Here is a 19,816-nt window from a genome sequence, read left to right on the forward strand (position 1 = left end):
CAGATGGCCTATCCTATTTGTGTTTGTTATTATTCCAGCACGGATGACGCAGCTTTGTGTTGTCCTGAGATTCATCGTCCCTGTACTATCAATCAGCACTGCACTACGCCACTTAATCTATTAATAGCTTCAGCGTAGATTCTCTCGTCACAATATAAACGTATAATAACGGCTATCCCTGGACAGATATACGACACAACATAGACGTATCATTGGCATGATCATTTCCTGCCTTTTGACTGATTCGTAGACGCGCACGTAATGCGCAGCGAAGGTTGATGAATTCTGTTCAAATACTTTAGATTAACCTGCAGAATTTATCATAATCAGACTGCAATAAAATATAAAAATATATGCCACAATCAATATTCAATTAAATTTTTAGTTTATTCTTTGCTTAACTTGCTTTGCTATAAAATATACTGGAAAAATTTACACTTTTTTCAAAATTGCAACCACGCGTAGCAAATTCGTGGAGCTCGTAAACAATTTTAATAAATTAAATATAAATTTCGTAAATTCTCGAAATTTTTTTTGTTCACAATTAGCTTAAGTTAGAAGCAAGAAGAGTTATAAAACTGCGTGTTTACATAAATTTTTAGTCTTTTATTATTATTTATTATTCGTATAGATTATCCTGTTTGACTTTACACTAGAGTTGTACGTTGCATAAAGTATGACTGATATTAGATATTTGACTGAGATAGTTTATGATTTATACAATTATTCTTATAGTCTCGGTAGAAAATCATAAAGTAGCTGAGTCACGAAAAGTGGGTCAATCTCATTTACTGATAATCTCACAATGATGTTGCAGATTATGACGTTGCAATAAATCTCATAATATCACTATACAATACCATACATGTCATAAATGTTGTGTATGTATGTCGTATGTAATTGGCTAAATGCTCATAGTATAATATATATAAGTACACATAATTTAAAATGTAAATATAAACTCTATGCACAAATTGCTCATTCCTATAAGTGCATCGATATTCTATTCAATTTCTGGATGTTACAAATGAATAATGATTAAATCGTATGTGAAATTGCGCGTATTGTTTTCAACGTAATTGCAAAATTAATATACTAAAATAACGAAGTATCGAGAAGCGATGAAAAGAATAAATAAGCAAACGTAATTAAATTTGAAATTGAATATTACGGATTGCAATTTTCGTATTGTGTTAGGTATTATAAATAAAATTACATTTTAATAATTGGCAGTGTTACGAAGCTGAAAGATTACTAGACAGATCGTGAATGTTATAGGTTAATAATATTTGCGAATGTGCAACGTTCATTAAAATTGAATCCTTCATCGACGATTTAAATACCTTATATTTATTTCTCCTTTAATTACAAATGCCCGTAATTGAAAATAACAATGTACGTTCTATTCTTGGTATTGTAATTTAATTTATATAACCGAAATTGGGTATAAATATCTGTAAACCAAGTAACAATTTCTTTTTAATTCCTATTCTTGAAATTTAATTTATGAAACTAACAATGTATATAAATATTTACGAGTTAAACGTTATATACACATAGCAAAAAACACAACAGGAGAAACGATCCCACAAATTTTACTAAACCTTCAACTTGCAACATAAATTTCGAAATTTTGCTACAGAAGAAACACATGTACTGCAGGAAAAATTGGAAACGGTCAAATGAACAGCGCAGCAAATTGTCTGTTTGTTTTGGCAACCGCGAAATGGTTGAACTTGAATTCGAAATGAAGATGTTTGTGTATACAAGTTGGCAACAATTAGACCCAATCCTCGCCTTCACTATAAATATTGCGGAATTTAGAGAGTTTTCTCGGAAAGAGAGTGTGGGCGTGATGTTCGAACGCAAGACACTGACGCGTGATAAGTATGTCTGCGGATCTTTATGCAAAACAAATATATTTTCTGCATTGTTTTCAAGGACCAGGAACTAAACAGAAATTTTGTTCTTCTCTCAACAATTTTAATAAGTTGAAACTATATTTTTACTGCTTCAAATTGCATCTACTCATTTTTATCATAAATGCATTAAAATCCGCAGTCTAGTGATGAGGTGTGTCTGCGTCTTTTGGCAAGTAAAAAGTTTAGTATGACAAAGTTTCTGTTTTGGTTTCTTATTCTACATTAGAGTATGTGGGGATAGTAATTACTGTGCCTATATTAATTATACTTATGTTTCAAGCATAATGGATATATAAAAAAGAGATATTCAATTTTTTCATTAAAATCAGTTAATATGTTATATATCTCTTTTTTAATATTCATTATGCATTAAAAATAAATATAATTAACACTGTGAACGCCAAACTAGAATCCACAAAAATTCCATAAAATCAAAGTAAGTTATTTAATGAAATAAAAATTGCAAAAAATTGAATGTACGATACTGAGTAATCCTCCATCTTTCTTGCATGTCACAGATCCTAATTAAGTTTAGTACAATGAATATATCAACGTAAAAATTCATTTTAAAACCTGCACAAATAATTCCGTCAGCCACATATGGCTGACGTGGCGTTCAATGTGTTAATACAGGCACAGTAATTGCCACCCTCACGGTAATTGGGTCGCTTAGCTCAAATTGGTAAATAACGCAAAATATATAACGATCATTTTTCCGGCAACCCAGCATTTTGAAGAAAGGGTGACAATTTTCGGGGACGTTCCAGCAGCGGTTTTAAGTGTCCGCTGACTGAAGAACTGGAGTGTACGCGCGGTGAATACGAACCACCCCCGTGTGTGCCGGCTTACGTTTGTCGAGTTGCGCTAGCCATGGCCGCGGAACTCGCGCGTGGAATTATTTTCGTGGTTACACGATGCTGCCGGTTGACTCACGCGTCAAGCGCGTGTGGAAATTTACATGCGTCGCAGGATATTGCATTCGCAGACCGTTTCTGCGCCGCGGCGCGGGAACAACCGGACCGGGTGTAACTCGATCTGAAAACGTGGACAGCGGGCCCGTGTTTCCCGAAATCGCGAGATTTTATTATTTTCTCGCACGCGCGACAGAATCGACAGGTTACGAGGACTCGCTTTCGCGAGACTGGAAATAAATTCGGTAACCCGACACTCGAAAATTTGTAACCCCGCACGCGTACGCTAGCGCCAGTTCGATTTGCAACCCTGCGAAATACTCGCGTAGCACCTATTGCTACCGTACTGCTCGACTTTGTTGAGTGGCACTTCGTTTCGCTACTGTTTTGCACGAGGACTCTTGTTACCCTCCGGGCAGCAGAGGCAGCACAGCTTCGCGAAATCTTCTAAGAGAAAAATGTTATTTTTTAATCCATCAATGTGAACTGTTATCACCATGATCGCACTGCGGATCTTTATGCGGAATAAAAATGTTTTACCTCGACTGCGGCAAACTGGTGCAAAAAATAAAAAATTAATTTCCTTTCTGAAGCCGAGTTGTAGTGATTAGAACTTTATCATCCTTGATAATTTCACAGAGGAGAAAAGAGCTTTAATCAGTTCGGAGAAAAAATTATGAGGTACTCTCTGCGGTCAGCCATTTTAAATGCAAGAAGATTTTTCGGGTAATGTCTCATAGTCTTTCCTCGAGCTGCCGATGCGACATGCCCCGAATGAAATTGATAAAATTAACGAAGGATTTTCGCGTCTTTCTGTTACAGCAATCCAAGGGCGGCGCGGAACATGGCGGAGAAACAACGCCGCGACAATCATAACACAAACATCACAGCAATGGGGAAGCTGGTACCTGCTGTCTCCGAGAGCCCGAGGAAGATGGACAAAATCTCCATCCTGAGATTGGCTTCAGCTTTCGTCAGATCGGACTTTGGTAAGTTGTGTTGCTAGTTTTCCCGCTTCGGGATGGGTTGAACTCTTTTAATCCCAGTATCAGAGAAAATAGAGGGAGAATAGAAATTGCACGCGAAGTGTGCTCCACCACTTCGTTAACATTGAAACAGTATGCTCCCAGTGGTCTACACAAATTCACAAATACACTTGGACAGAACAGAGAGGATGTTTAAGAATAGTCCAGTGTAGTTTTTTAATTTTTTCTTGTGTTCGAACGGCTGTTCCATCAGCTCCCAAATGACTTAAATGGTTTCCTGTGACGCTTGTCTTGATGAATTGTGTTTGACCGTGTTGGCGTCCATTAACAAACGATTTATGCCAAACAACCACTTGAGGGCTCAGTAACGTCTAATTCTTAAATTGTTGTCGCGATCTATGCGAGATTTCATTGTATTTTGCACCTTCAATACTTGCAAACGCGATGATAATACGTTATGCAATGGAAGTCGGTCCATTCATAATTCCAGCAATCGAAAATACAGTTAAACAGAGTAGCACATGATGCAGATTGTGTGTAAGACATGTCTATTTCAATTTTCACTTGGTCTTATCCAGATAAGAACAACTGTCATACAATACAAAATCCGGTTAACGCGTGACTGACACACAGTTTCCTAATTTTTGAGAGTTAATATCAATATTTTTTAATATTAAATTTTTCTAAGGTTTAACCCTTTACCGAATAAGAAACGGACGTTAAATAAAAATATAATTTTTTTAAAAATGTAACAATATCCTTAAATTCTTCGAATGATTTTTCCGTTCCGTGTTTGACTCTTTTTTGTCATGAATGTAAATTCGGAGTCCGTTAATTACAATGTCTGTTAATTCTTGTCCTTTGTGTCTGTTACAGCACTCGGACGCGGCATAAAAGACTTTCTACCCCAAAAAATAAGCAACATGGACTTGGAACGATTTATCATCGACGTGAGTACTCGTAAATCGATCCAGTCCTGTTATCGTCACATGTTGAACATGTTAAAATCGTTTTTGTTAACCGTAACAGAAATTGATCGAACGCGGGGGCTTCTTTATCGTGGTCACAACTACAGGGAAAATCGTTTACGTCAGCCAACTAGTCCAGGAACACCTCGGCCACATTCAGGTAAATGTTGCAACAACAATTATTCTCGTTTTCCTATCATAGTTCGAAACGCTTCTCGGTGCTTCGTGAACTGCGAAATATTTCTTTGTGATTAGATCCTGATGGACTTTGTATATTAGAATGTGCGAAGTACAATGAAAGAGATTACAAATGTACATACAAATATTAGCATTTTGATATTTACAAATATTAGCCCCTTTACGACTACAATGATTAGAACATATTTATCCTGAATAATTTCACAGAAGAGGAAAGAAAATTCATATTTTAATGCAGAAGTGATACAAGTCAATATTTGTCTGTTTAGTATAACACCACATCGCGAATTGAACATATTTTTGCGAATATCTTAAAAATGAGCAACGATGAAACATGTATAGAGCAAAATTGTTCAAAATTGTGCAGTCGACAACATACATATTTCGGAATGATCGAGGTTAGTGAGAGATAGCTCTTTTTCTAACCAATTACCACGTTTTCCTTGCTCCGAGCCTATCTTGAACTTATGATAATGAAAATATGAATTAACGTTCATTATCCTTAGCCATAACTTTTTGTAGTTGCAAATTACTGGTTGCAGACCGGTTAAAGAGGCCACATTGGAAATTCATGCTGCGGAATGAACGAGAAGTTCAGGTTTCCTTATCTCTTATTATCATTTACTTAACGAATAGACTGGAAGCTCGAGGAAAACCGTATCTTACGAATGCATCGTTTTTGTACTTCGGTTTTTATCAGGTTGCCTTACGTTGCATGTGACGAGGTCGTTACTTCAATATCGAACCACATATGCACGCAGAAGCAATAAAGTAATACTTCCATAAATGACGACGTTCTCTTCCCGACAGTAAGGATAAAAGCATATCACTCCATGCACATGAGATTTGAAACTTGCTCGAGGACAATCTACTTCGAACATTATTAAAAATTAGTTACTATTCGTGAACGTTACTTCTTCGAGTTACACGAATCGTTAGACTTTTAACAAAAATATCTCTAATCAATTTAGGGTGAATTATGAACAAAGGTCGAAATAAATGTTTATAAAAATTCTGTTCGAACTTGCATGTCTCGTATCAGAAAATATTTGTACTTGAAATCTTTATGAGAAGAAATGATACTTTTATAACTTTTTTATAATGTTTTCTCATGAAACAGATATGTTAAAATCTTTCTCATAAAAGTTTTGTAGAAACGAGTTGTTATAGAACCATTGTTAAAAATGGTCTTATAAGAGAAGCACAAAGAGCAAATATTGTGAATAAATAACAATAATGATATAATATCGTTGCCATAATATTCATCGAATAATGTTCATTGGATGGTAGAACGACCTTTATTAATATTGATGAACGAACTAGCTGTCCCTGTCAGAGTAAAATTTAACATTAGAACTACCACAAAATGGCGAATGTCGTTCATTTACGATTACTGAAATTATAAAGATGCATTTATGAGGAATTTATACAATACGTTTATTTTTTGGATATACAGTACGCTAAATATTTCTAAAAATTGAAATAAACGTATCGTTATCATTTTTCTAAAGTAATACAAAATAGTCACTATTACCTAGTGCTCCTTAAATATAGTCTTAACCCTCCGGAGTCATTCGTAGCCTTATACGAAATACGACGAAAGTCGGCCCCGAGCCATCGTCTTATATCAGAATAAAACTGTAATAGTGAAATATTGGCGTGGGTCAGAAATGACTCCGGCATAGGACTAGAGCTCGCCGGAGTCCGAGGGTTAAGTGTAGAAACCTCGAGAACTTGAATTAAGTTCGTTTGTTCATTGAGAACTCTCGCGAGCTTACTCATTTTTTGTGTTGTCAAATATAAAATGTCATACCTTTTAAACTTCGATAATAAAGCGGCCTTCAACATGAATATTGCTCGACATTAAAAAGTTGCAATGCTTAAACGAGTAGACCTTATAATTTTCCTCGTTGTCGCAATAATCGATCCTCCGAAACATATTCCCCGAGCCCGTTGAAAAATGAAAGAAAGCAGTAGATCATAAAAATTATTAGCACGAAGCCGGCTCTGCATCTTGCACTCCCAGCGAAGCATAGCTCTCGCATCGAGCTTCGGAATTATCGATCAAATGATTGCAACAGAAACGCGCCGCCATGCCATGGCAACTGCTGCGCACCGTCAATAAATATTTTCTCTATTCGCTTTGTGCAAAGTGATCCCGAACAATTGATTGCCGTTTCAATCCGAATACTCAATTCCGAATTTAACCATCTGCCAACAATATCATTTTTCACTGTCCTGATTGTTTACTTTCATAGGCTTTGCAAAAATCGGAAATAAATTTCGAGCTACTCGTTATAGCTCCCAATTTATCCGACAAATTATACTTAAGTCAAATGTTTAAATCTCTCAATAAAAGTGTTTCCTTTGAACCTCGTAACAATTCATTAATTGCAATTTTGCAAGAGCGTTCACTAGGGCTAGAAAATTTTTTTTTAATGCAAAAAGGTATGATTAACAATAGTATTTATTTTAACCCTTTGTGGACACGTGGTAGCTGACAGTCGCCGAAAATATTTTAGTTCCGTTACTTTTAAATAATTAAATAAATTATTACCCTCAGAAACCTTCAAAAAAATCACCTTTCATTTTATTCTTATACTTAGCTCTTCAGTATACAATTTCGTATCATCGTATAGATACGTTCGACCCATGGAAAAAAATGCTAAAAATGATTCCCGTTCGCAAAGAGTTAAATATATTAATTAGCTGAATTTTGTATTTTCATTCGAAACCAGGACCACGTGTCTGACCCGATATTGTAAGGTAAGGGATTAATCGGGAGACAAACGGCTTAGATGAGTCGACGCCCACTCGATAATTGAGACATGAGGACGAAAAGCTAATAATGTAATTTGTGTACACAATTGGCATTCTGTTCGACAGAAATTCAGTCTCCTTACAATAAAATGCTAGTACATGAGCAATTTAATCATCAATTTATACATTACTTGTAGTTACACGTTGCAATATGTTACGTATTTACGTATATTCCATTGAACTTTCATTCAATTGTAATTGCATATTTTATTTCAATATTTACATATTAATTGCTAGACCTTCATGCAAAATAAAGATTTATTTCTTGTTTTACTCATTTTAATTATTCGAAAATTCTATATTCTAATATCTTTCTTAAATCTGCATCTTTCATGGAAAATTTGTTTATATTCAGCACTTTGTAATTATTTAATGAATTTTAGATACGTTTAAAAAGGTAGTAGCTTGAACTTGTTTGGAGTTCTTTCTAAATTTACGTGATAGGGATATTCGAATGCATTATTATGAGTGCATTATTCTCCGAAAAATTTTCGAAATTTACAATTGAAAGTGTCAGTTTCTTACACGAATATTTTTCCACTTTTTTCATTATTGAAACAGCTCAGAACCTTTTGCGTTAAGTATGAGAAATCGTGAGGAGGCAAGTCTCACGCGCTGGATCGTTCTTTATGTTTGACTTTTTTCTTTGGTTTGCACTTTGCACGTGTGTCTTTTACATTTCAATACGCGTTCGTTGAACAGTGCGGTTTTTATATTTCTTCGATCGATCACGGAGGCCGACAGTGACTTACCGATCGCGGATCTGTTGATTCACTGGATCCACGGAGCGTTAGGCCCGTATTGTTGCTTCCTCATAGCAAACAATCAGTGGATGTTGCTTATAAGAATCTCGGTTGGCACAATAACCATCGAGCAGCGCCGCTCTTGCGAGAAGAACGCTGCGATTAATCTCGAAAAGAGGTATCATATAAACAAAATCTCGTAAATCCTTCGTATGCGGGATCGTATTCGTGCAGTATCAACATAAATCTTTATTGAAAAATTTACGAAAAACAATTTGTCCCCTTTTATCAAGCCCCATTTATACTACATATTTTTCTTTGAAATTTTATTTTTAGCTACAGCAACTACAGTTATAGTATCAAAACTTAGATTGGCCGGTACTACACTACACTTCCCTAATTGTCTGCACACTCTTTAAATCGGAATAAATTTCTCAGAAGTGTCCCAACTGGCACCAGGTTTTTGGTGAAGCTAGAACGATTAGTGTAGTAGATGACGTGCAAAATTTTGAAGAAATTGCATTTTGTATCTGAGCAAACTTAAAACATATGTTTAGTAGATCCATGTGAATTGTACAGGGCGTGGTCGGGCAGTAGAACAACCGTACACGGGATGATTCTACATGTAAAAATAAGTCGAGAAACAGGAATAATATTTATTCGTTTGACGCCTTATTTTCGAGAAAATCGAGTTCGAGAATGCAGCGAATACTTAATAGTAGATAAGTACGGTCTGGCACGTCTGATCATGACCAACCAATTCTACTTCCTGCAAACACTAGATCACGCGAACTCGGCTGGTTTTCAAACGTATTTTTCTCGAGAACGAGGCGTCAAAGGAAAAAATGTTGTTGCTTTTTTCGACTTATTTATAGATATTTGTAATATTGCAGTTTTTCGGCTTATAACTGTCACAAATATTTCCCGCCGAGGCATCGATAAGAACTAATTTACAATCTGTGCATCGAAGTAGCGAAATTCGGATTTTTACTGGACGTTTTTGCGCCACGTGTTGCTGTCGCGAATTAATTCGAAAGGGGACCACAAGATTTAGAGAGAATAACGAACGATAGGTGCAGTGGTGCGATTTGAAAAGAAATATTTCAACCACCGGACAGAACTGTAACGCAACAGGAGAGAAAAAAATATGGAACATGCGCCACGAGCGAACGAAAAAAAAAACAAAAAGGAAAAATCTCACGTGAACACTGCTACTGTGCGCCGTTCCCGGAACGGCAAAAATTTCTCACGATTTCAACTACGACACGTGCACTCCATTTTTCAAAAGATCTTCGCTTTTATACGCGTTTCTCCAGATTTTGCGTTGCATAATATCTTGACAAGCCAGGACAATACGTTCATCGCACATGAGCCTTTCTTTCTTTGCAGCCATTTCCATGAAAAATAAATCAAACGTATTTTGTTTGTTGATAATCTTTATACCTTAATGATTATTAATTCTATTTTATAATTTTGGGTGAAAAATTAGATATTTCTTGCAATTTTATGAAGATGCAAATTTTAAATGATTAAACTACTAGATATTAAATTAAATATTTTCCACTCATTAAAATTATTAAAGAAAGAAATGACTACCTGTTTAACGCCTATTTTTTAAAATTGACGTACCAACAAGAGCTATTAAAAAAAAGCTAAAAAATAATTAAAAGTTTTAAAGTTCGTTTTAAAGAAGGTATATCCTAGTTTTTAGTTTCATTTGTAAAAAATGTATAAAAAAACTGTACGCAAGAGTTTTCAATAACCTGATGTTTTTATTGCGCCTACGCTTTCAATTGAAGCAACAAATTTTTATTTTGCACGAAGTTTTTGATGTACTGTATCCGGACGGATATAAAAATACCGGAAAAAATTTTTAAAATAATATCGCAAGTGTAACGAGTATAACACACTCGACAGAGACTTGAAAGAGACCCTACGAACCCCCCAAAAATCGATGCTCACCCTGTCAAGCAGGTCCGAGAGAGAGTCCCTGCTAGTCCTAATTGAACAATGTTGACAAAGGCAGTGTCAGTCGTAGAAAGTTCGATAGTGACTCCAACAAACATGATTATTTACCAGATTCGGATGAATCCGTGCTCACATGATCCTCTGTAAAATTCGTCGACTTGAAAAGAGGCCTCTCTAAAATTTTACAAAGCTGAAGGGATCCATGAATCCATATCGTTCATTCATAAGAAAAGTGAAATGTCACTAAGAAATTTTTTTAATTATTTTTATTGATTCACTTGCTTTGAAGTCGCTCTATTTCTTTTCACTGTAAAATCGTCACAACTCTAATTCAACCTTTCAACTATTATTCACAGAAAAAACGACATTGTGCTGCCAAATTGTGCTGTAATTTACAACTAATGTACATGTAAATTAACCCAGTATCTAAATGACAACAAATTATTGTACGTTTCTAAGTTGGTAATATACCATAAAAAAAAATTTACTAGTTTAGGTAATTTTCAAATGGCCCTCCTGCAAAATTTCCTTTTTTCGACTTATGTCATTTTTCTTATGATTGAATGATATAATCCTTCATAAAATTCGTGGACTAAAAAAAATTCTTCCTCTCTAAGATCTTACAAAGTTGAAGGGACGCATGGATTCCGATGATCCTCCAGAATTCATCGACCTAAAAAGCCTCTCCAAAATTCCACAAAGTTGAAAGAGTCTATCAGATTTGGTGAAGTCTCAATCAACTCTATTGTGCTGATGGAAGTCCTCATGGACCCCATTGACTCGAATGCGATTAGAAGGGAAGGTGTGGGTGGATCTCGTGGGATCTTTATTAACTGTGTTGCTTTCTAGGGGATGTCTGTAATGTCTGCTGGATTCGAAATAGTCTTTGCCGACTTTTCCAAGCATAGATAAATCCCATATTTATAGGATGGGTTTTTCTTTATTTATTTTTTTATCCCATATTTCCATTTTCCCTATATCTGTTTTCATTTTAAGTTTTTCATCGACATTTGGTATAATTTCTTCTCGGTGCTTATCAACAGACTTTTTCTTTTCTGTATCTAGTGCTATTTTATTATTAGACTGCGGACTTTATGCATTTATATCGCAATTTCAAACAGTAAAGAAATTAAAAGCGTCTAAGACATATTATTTTAAATATTATTTTCATATTACACATATTGTTTTCAATTTGTTAAGAGCATTAAAGCGAAAATTAAATTGTAATCTGTCTTCTGCTTCTTACAATTGGTCCAAACAATTTTTATTTTTTATAAAAATCCACAGTATATTATATTTTTCAGGGATGCAGTATAGTCTTCTCTATGTCTAGTATTTATGGTATCAAGATCCCTTTAAATTGTTTATATAAGAGTATGTAGAAATGTTACAATATGGTTCACGCACGTTGTGCGCAATGGCGTGCTGCATCCGGAAGATTAATTTTTAAAAAATTGGGTATCCTCGCGTGAAAGACGTTGGTTTCAAACCTTTTCAACGTAATTGAAATGTAGTATTACTTGCTTCTGCTTCTATTCTCGTCGCAAACTAGACTCCTCCTCGAAATGTTAGTTTTCTGGGAAAACGAAGTGTCCGGTCGATCAGAAAACCTATGTAGATACATTCTAGATATATTCGAGAAGAAAATGGTCCACGTTTCTGTTGCGATTTTCTTCTGCATTCCGATCCTCGTCACGATTTAATAGTGTCCAGGGTGCACCATGCCGTTGACGAGCCTCGTTTTCGCCATGGGGAGTTTCTCCTTGAGAACAATACAAGCCTGATTGTGAGTAGCTTCTTTAAAAAAAACCTGGAGATCCCACGCAAACAACTGTCACCACCCCGCCTACGTTTTCTAGGTATTCTTTCTTCTTCCTCTATCGCCGGCTAAACCCCCTCGGTATCCTTACACCGCGAAGCCGGGAAACTCGGCCGACGAACAGGTTCGTTACGCTCGAGTGTCGAATTATCGTTATGCTCGAATCTGGAGCGCCACGGTTCCTACGGAACCACGTGGATCGATAGGATGGACACTTTTTGCTCATCGTTCGCAGACAGTGTTAGGGTGTTTCTCTTTAGCCGATTACTCGGCAGCTCATCGAATCCTCCGTACCATCTTCGCCTGGCTTCTTCCTTCCTAGTCATACGCAATTTCAGAACCCTATTTTGTTTACAAGAAATCGTCAAAATCAACGCTCCGAAACAGTTCTGAAAATTTTTAACCCTTCGAGGAGGACGGTATGATGTTGGAGATGTTACCGTAATCAGTTACTGATTTAAATTTCTTGATGTTTCAGCTATTTTCAAATTCTGGAAAGTAAATAATAAAGTACGAAAATGTACCATGTCTAATAATCTGACCACGTGTAATCAATTTTTAAATATTTGTCAAAGTCAGTATGGTGTACTGATGTCTCTGAAGGGTTAACACTACTATTACTACCCCTCGCCAAAAATTATCCGATTGAACATATTAAGTGTCTGTAATCATTCGTATTTTTAGTTTCAATGTGGAAAAAATATTCATTAATCACAAAAGCAAATGCAATGCAAGTCGTCGTAGAAAAATCAAATATTTATACAAAAATGTTTGTCTTTTCATAATGCACAAAATGAGCAAATTAGACACTGCTTTAAGGGAGGGTTTAATTACCCTCGAGCAATCAGAACATTTTCTTTCTTCTACTGAGATTTCCTTATAATTTTCTCATAAAGATAGACAGTTTATAATTTCATATTTTCTGGAAAGTAAAACAATTTTTTGGAAATCTCTATGCCACTTAATGATTAGAAATATTAAGAATTATTCTAATGCTTGATCATGTTACTTAATTTTCTTCATAATCTTCGCATAGAGGCAGGCAGGTTATTATTTTGTATTTAGTAAAAAGTGAAAAAAATTCGCCATTTTATTAACATTTTTCTAAAATTTCGTTAACGTTTATATCATATCTTATCATAACAATCATACTCGATCAACGTTGCGAATAGGAAATTATAAATACGCGACAAAAGTTTCAGTATATTGTTACATTATTTTCAACATAGTAAAATTATCAAAAAGAGGTATACAATAATAAAAAAGTATTACAATCGACCTAGAAACAAATAAGTTCGAACAGAATTTTTTAAAAAACGGATGATAATTATTTCTTTCGAGTCCCGATCAAACTAGATTTCATTAAATGCAGAAAATGTAATTTTCACACCATAAGAGACAAATAACAAAGGCGTGTGAATTTAATATGCTTACAAATCTACCAACACGTTGTAGAATATATATGTTAATTAGTTTCGGAGTTTGGATTGACGAGGAAGTTCTACGATTTTCCGTAGATATTTGCAACTAAACTCAAAACCATTACCATATACAACACGGTTCATGATTGAGTTCGTTATCGAGCAGTACAGCTCCCAAGCATATATTTAACCCTTGAAGGCACATCCAACCCCCGAACAATGCTGTATTTACTTCTACGGCGTGGTTTCACTTTGCCACGCTTAATGAATTCAAACAAGAGCGAACTGGCTTCGATCGGTGGACTGTGAATGCTTATGCAAATTCACAGTTTCCAATGTTACTTTACAAACAATGTGAATTGAACGAAATTGTAAGTCTTGCGATTCGAATTTTATAGTAATAATAATATCTATGTGATTAATGATTTTCAAATGTGGTACCGGTGGACTGTTGAGATTCTTCCGATTAAAATGGGTCCAAACATGAAGTAAATCGGTCTACTTTTACTGTCTAGCCAGGGACATATATCGACCAGGAGATACTTTGATCCACGCCGAACGTAAAAAAGGACAGCGAAGCTCTAGCGGCCTCAGTTCATGGCCCCTCACGGGGTATACCCCACCGCAATAGGAATAGTTCTGAGACTTTTATCGGCTAGGCATTTGGGACACATATAGAATACACCTTGACTTTTGCACGATAGCAGTACATGTAAATGTTTCTGATGATACATGTAAACTATTAGGTGTAGAAACTTAACACCATTAAAGATATGAACAATTAAACGTTACGCGCTTTCCATATGCAGTATAAGTACGAAAAGGCAGAGTTCCATTTACAAGGTAGTAATGGCAAAGTTAGTTAGCAGCGAGTAGCAACATCATCGTTGCATTTATAACTACGATGTACATGATTCGGGCTGGTAATCATTTAATTTAAAACACAAAAAAACTATGGAGTCCAGGCGCTCTTGAATAAAAGATTGTTTGTTGCGTGTACATTTCTTGGTTTTTATTTTGTCTGGAAAAACTGTTTGGTTCACACTAAAAAATATTTCGCGGGTTGAAATTAATTCGGAGGCATTCCAGACAGACTATATCATATTTGTGTACAGGATGCTCCAGTACACATTAGCACATCATTATCTCCGCTGTTTTTGGAAATACGAAAAATCTTTGTTAACCAAAGTTTTTCAGTACAAAGAGGACTACGATATGGCAATAAGTTTTTCTTTCGTAGGTGAAAGAGTTTCGAAGCTTTCAAGGTGACCTTCGTGTTTTAAACTGGAAACATATATTTTTCTATGTGCTATTCGATGTAGTTCGACATTCTCTATTAAAGAAAGTATTAATGTCGAAAAATTATTAGTTTAAGAGATATTTCAATTTTAACTTTTGAGTTTTATTCAACGAAACTCTGCCATTTCATATCTATACGGGGTATTGAAAGGACGTAACTTTTAACTGTTTATATCTGTAATGTTTTTTATTATCTACACCTACTATTTTACATAGAAACATGTATACGTACTACCACTGTGCAAAATTACGACCACCTCGGGTGCTACCCTTGCAGGTGCTAGGAGAAGAGTGGGGATGCGTCGTGCAAATTTAAGAGTAACAGATTCAGCAAATTGAAGTGAAGCATTACTGTATATCGTCTTCAATCGACTAACGTTACAGAAGGAACTTGTGGGAAACTCCCTGTACGATTACATCCATCCTAAAGACCGCAACGAGCTGACGAAAAATCTCACCGTGGACAACATGTCGGGGGTGGCGTCGTCGTCTTCGTCGGTACCGCAGATTACGGACGCGTCGAACGATAACTCCAATTCCTCGGAGGACTCGTCGTCGGAGAGGAGACCGTTCCGAGAGCAGAGGCGGAACTTCCTGCTGAGGATGGTGCATCGAACAGCGTCGAGAAGAGAACACACTCAGTACAAACAGTTCGAGCTCTCGGGAGTGATCAGGCTCGCAGAAAAATGCAAAAATCAGGATCCGCAAGACAACCGAACGAGACATCGAGGTGAGCGAGCACATTATGCTATACTTCTTCTCCATAGCCGTATGTGTATACTGCAGTCGCTGGCCAAAAGAAAATTAGGGGCACTCACGATTTTTATAATATCTTTATAATATTTTTTTTAATCTAATCTAAATTCTTTAATCTTTTAATACTATTATTATTTAAAATCCCATGGAAAACGTCTAGAGTTTACTCACTGGAGTTTACTAATCTACTGATTTTTTAATTTTTATAAATTAGTGAACCAGTAGTCGGACGCGCTCCAACAGAGGATTGGAAAGGATTGAGTTAGCCTAGATAGAACGAAAGTATAGATCAGCAAAAAGTACTATTTTCGAACGAACGATATTTCAGATGCAAATGTTAAGAGTGACGCAGTCTCTGTGTATTAGGACTAGTAGGTCGATTTGTAAGGAGCCATGGCCACGATTTTGTAATCGTTTCCGCTGCTGTATCGTTCACTCACCCTCACTGTCAATAAGATTAAAGTAAGGTCTATCTGCTGCCAGTCAGCTCGGTAATAATGTCCCTTGTAGGAAGCTGCAATAAAAATTGTTTACGCGACAACTGAAGGAATTATTCGCGTATGTACACTAGTGTCTTGCATATATTCAAGAAGTATAATATAATAGAAGAGATGATGGTATTTAAAGAGAATATGTGAAAAATCAATGTTCTTGTTTCTTTGTCAACGATAAAATAATCACTAAAAACGTGAAATATTCACTAGGACGTGTACAGCGACAACAAAATGAGGGATGGATGAGGACTAAAATTTGAGTGTTAATAAAAAGACTGTTTGTCACTTTAATCAGAGATAGTATGAGACATGTCAGTAGTATGAATTAATAACGTCAAAGAACCACCGACACTATGAATGCTTGTGGTCTTGGATCTAATTCTAATAGCCATTTTTTCTTGTGACACGTAGGATAAGGGACCCAATTACTGTGCCTATGGTAATTATACTTATTTTTAAAGCATAATGAATATTAAAAAAGATATAACATATATATTTACTGATTTTAATGAAAAAAAATTGAATATCTCTTTTTTAATATTCATTATGCTTCAAGTAAGCTATAAGTATAATTATGCTATAGCTATGCTGTGAGTATAATTAATATCAGCACAGTAATTGGTACCCCCACAGTAAATGGGTCCCTTACCCTAAATAATAATTTTATCGAACGAAACAGGATCGAATCGATTCAGAATCCACGGACCACTGTTCCCCTTTTATCACGACACCACGGAACCGGTGAAGTTGGTTTGAACCGGGCTATCGCAAATATTTACCCTAGCTACGCATTTAAATTTAGACCGTTCCCATCGACTGCGAAAGGTGTGGGCGTAGTCGCAAGCGTTAACGTCGATTTTTTAATTTCTATGATACGAGCGAATATTAAAAATCTGAATACTCTTTACATCAATTGGATATATATCATTGTCATACTCGTCGTTTAAATTTTATCAGATGCTCTATTAGCATTAAATAAAGGTTGGATAAAGAGGATACTAAAATATTCCACTTGTTTAAAGAAGATCTTAGTAGTAGCGTAAGGGACCTAATTACTGCGGGGGTACAATTACTGTGCCTATATTTATTATACTTATTTTTAAAGCATAATGTATATTTAAAAAAGAGACATATATATTAACCCTTAGCACTCGAATGGCGACTGTAAGGCGTCAATAAAAATTTTTTACATTATTAAATTTATTTGTACTTAATAAATTGCTAAACATTTTAGTATTGCACCAGTAAATTGCACCATTTTCGTATGTATAATATGAAAATAAATATATGGAAGGGAAATATTCTAGGCCGGAAGAAATATTTCGTTTTGGAGTTAAAATAGCTTTGAGTACAAAGGGTTAACTGATTTTAATGAAAAAAATGTAATATCTTTTTTTTTAATATTCATTATGTTGTAGAAATAAGAATAATTAATATAGGAACAGTGATTGTCATCCCCACAGTAATTGGGTCCCTTAGTAGCATAGGTTTATTGCTTTCCCTTCGGGAGTACAAGCGGTTCCACTTTTACATTTCGTTTATTCACTAACATACTTAATTCTCATTAGCAGCCTTACATAATTTCTAAAATATTATATAAAATAACATCGAGCACACTAGTATTAGTCATCGATTGAAATTTCGCAGAAATCGGTTCAACCAGCAACGATGTTATCTTCGTGGGAATTGCGCGGCTAGTAAGGAAACAGACAATCACAGGTGTATCAATGATAGACGCAAACAAGGACGAATACCTCACCCGGCATTTGGTTGACGGTAGAATTCTTTACTGCGACCACAGGGTGTCGGTCGTGGCTGGTTACTTGGCCGAAGAAGTCTCAGGTCTCAGCGCCTTCAATTTCATGCACAGAGACGATCTTTGGTGGGCCATGATCGCTCTTCGTCAAAGTAAGTTCACTTAACACCATTTTTCCACTAACGTCGCGTTTACACGGTCTCAATACTTCCAGTCTTGCAAAACTATGGATATATAAAAAAGAGATACTAAATTTGTCTCATTAAAATCGATTAATATGTTATATATCCCTTTTTTAATATTCATTATGCTTTAGAAATAAGCATAATTAATATAGGCACAATTGCTACCCCCCACAGCAATTGGGTCCCTTACTCTAGTCTATAAGAACTGGACTTGAACGAAAACGATTTTTTCTAGCAATAATTTGAACCTTTCACGGGCAAGAATTTTGTAGAGTATTAAAATTAGATAACTAGATCGTATAATAGCATTAAATTATTTCTTTGCAACTTAGATACACAAGCTTGGTGTAGTCAAGATGGTGACTTCCGTCCTCAAAGAGTTAATATTAACACAAAAAAGATGTTGAGCGTAATGGTACTTTAAAATTACTATGATTTATAATTGCATAGGCATCCCCAGACTGATTACAAACAATTTTGACAATGGAAAGTTACAAATGTCCACCCAACACGTTTTGGAGCACCATCCTTAGCAAGGGGTTTTTACTTCATTCCTCTCGCCATTAATTTCTTGAAACCCCGAAATATATGTCCTTCCTTATTTATCCTTTTGTTTATCTGGAGCATCGATTTTCTAACTCGAATTGTTCTGTTTGTAGTGTATGTTCGCGCGGAAACGTACGGATCATCATGCTACAGGCTACTATCGAAAACTGGAGAATTCATTTATTTGCGTAGTCACGGGTACTTAGAGCTAGACGAGAAAACGCAAACTGTTATATCCTTCGTGTGCATAAACACATTGGTGTCGTAAGTGCTATTTTTGTGATTTCGAGTTCTTATTGCAGCCGTTCGGAAAGTTCATAAAATTCTATAGGACAGACTTGCAGTCTTACAGTTTATATCTTGTTTTTAGTTCTCACTTCTCTTTACGACATAAATATTTTTGTATATTGCAAAATTTCTATTTCGTTAACTAGTGAATTTTACTCTTAATTTAATCAAATATTTTAGTGATTTAAATGAGCAGCCTAAATTGTGTTACATCTAGTATACTTGAATTAATTTGTTCGTTTGTTAGCTTTGAGCTTTTCGAATGTAATCTTGCATTTCTCACCCATATTATTCTCGTGGAATGAAAATCAAAATCCTTGTTTTAGGAAAGAAGAAGGAATGCAACTGGTAGAACAAATGAAAAAACGATTTTCAGCAACGATGACTGAGTCCACCTGGGAAATGATCCAAAACCAGGATGATGCCGTACTCGATATGGTAAAATCTATAGAACTCGAATTAGGAGATCAGAATCTGTAACTAGAAAGTACTATCCAAAATTAAACTCAAATAATCTCTGAACCTGTGAATGTTATAAGAAACTTCATAAAAAAAAATCATGAAGTCTTCTGATTTTAACAGCATTTAGAAAAGCATAAATCCTGTTACTCCATACCTAAAAGTCAAAACTGTAGAAGCATAACATGCAAACATTTCTTGTCAAAGATATTTAAACACTTATTTAATGAATCCATAGTTTTTTAAAGGTACAGTTAACGTGTGTAACTAAACAAAA

At 35.5% G+C, this 19,816-nt stretch overlaps 1 protein-coding gene across 5 annotated transcripts in view; it reads left to right on the forward strand.

The window, feature by feature from the left end:
- LOC143357084 (basic helix-loop-helix ARNT-like protein 1) overlaps positions 1-19,816 on the forward strand; it is a 121,665-nt gene that overhangs the window by 96,087 nt on the left and 5,762 nt on the right. For all 5 annotated transcript variants that reach the window (XM_076793292.1, XM_076793291.1, XM_076793293.1 and 2 more), the window contains 7 exons: positions 3,656-3,822; positions 4,696-4,769; positions 4,849-4,947; positions 15,440-15,785; positions 17,953-18,213; positions 18,906-19,056; positions 19,407-19,518. In XM_076793292.1, the coding sequence (XP_076649407.1) occupies positions 3,656-3,822; positions 4,696-4,769; positions 4,849-4,947; positions 15,440-15,785; positions 17,953-18,213; positions 18,906-19,056; positions 19,407-19,518 (1,210 nt within the window). The remainder of the gene's footprint in view (positions 1-3,655; positions 3,823-4,695; positions 4,770-4,848; positions 4,948-15,439; positions 15,786-17,952; positions 18,214-18,905; positions 19,057-19,406; positions 19,519-19,816) is intronic.

Source organism: Halictus rubicundus, chromosome 9 (assembly GCF_050948215.1).
Source record: "Halictus rubicundus isolate RS-2024b chromosome 9, iyHalRubi1_principal, whole genome shotgun sequence".
NCBI classification, from domain to species: Eukaryota; Metazoa; Arthropoda; class Insecta; order Hymenoptera; family Halictidae; genus Halictus; species Halictus rubicundus.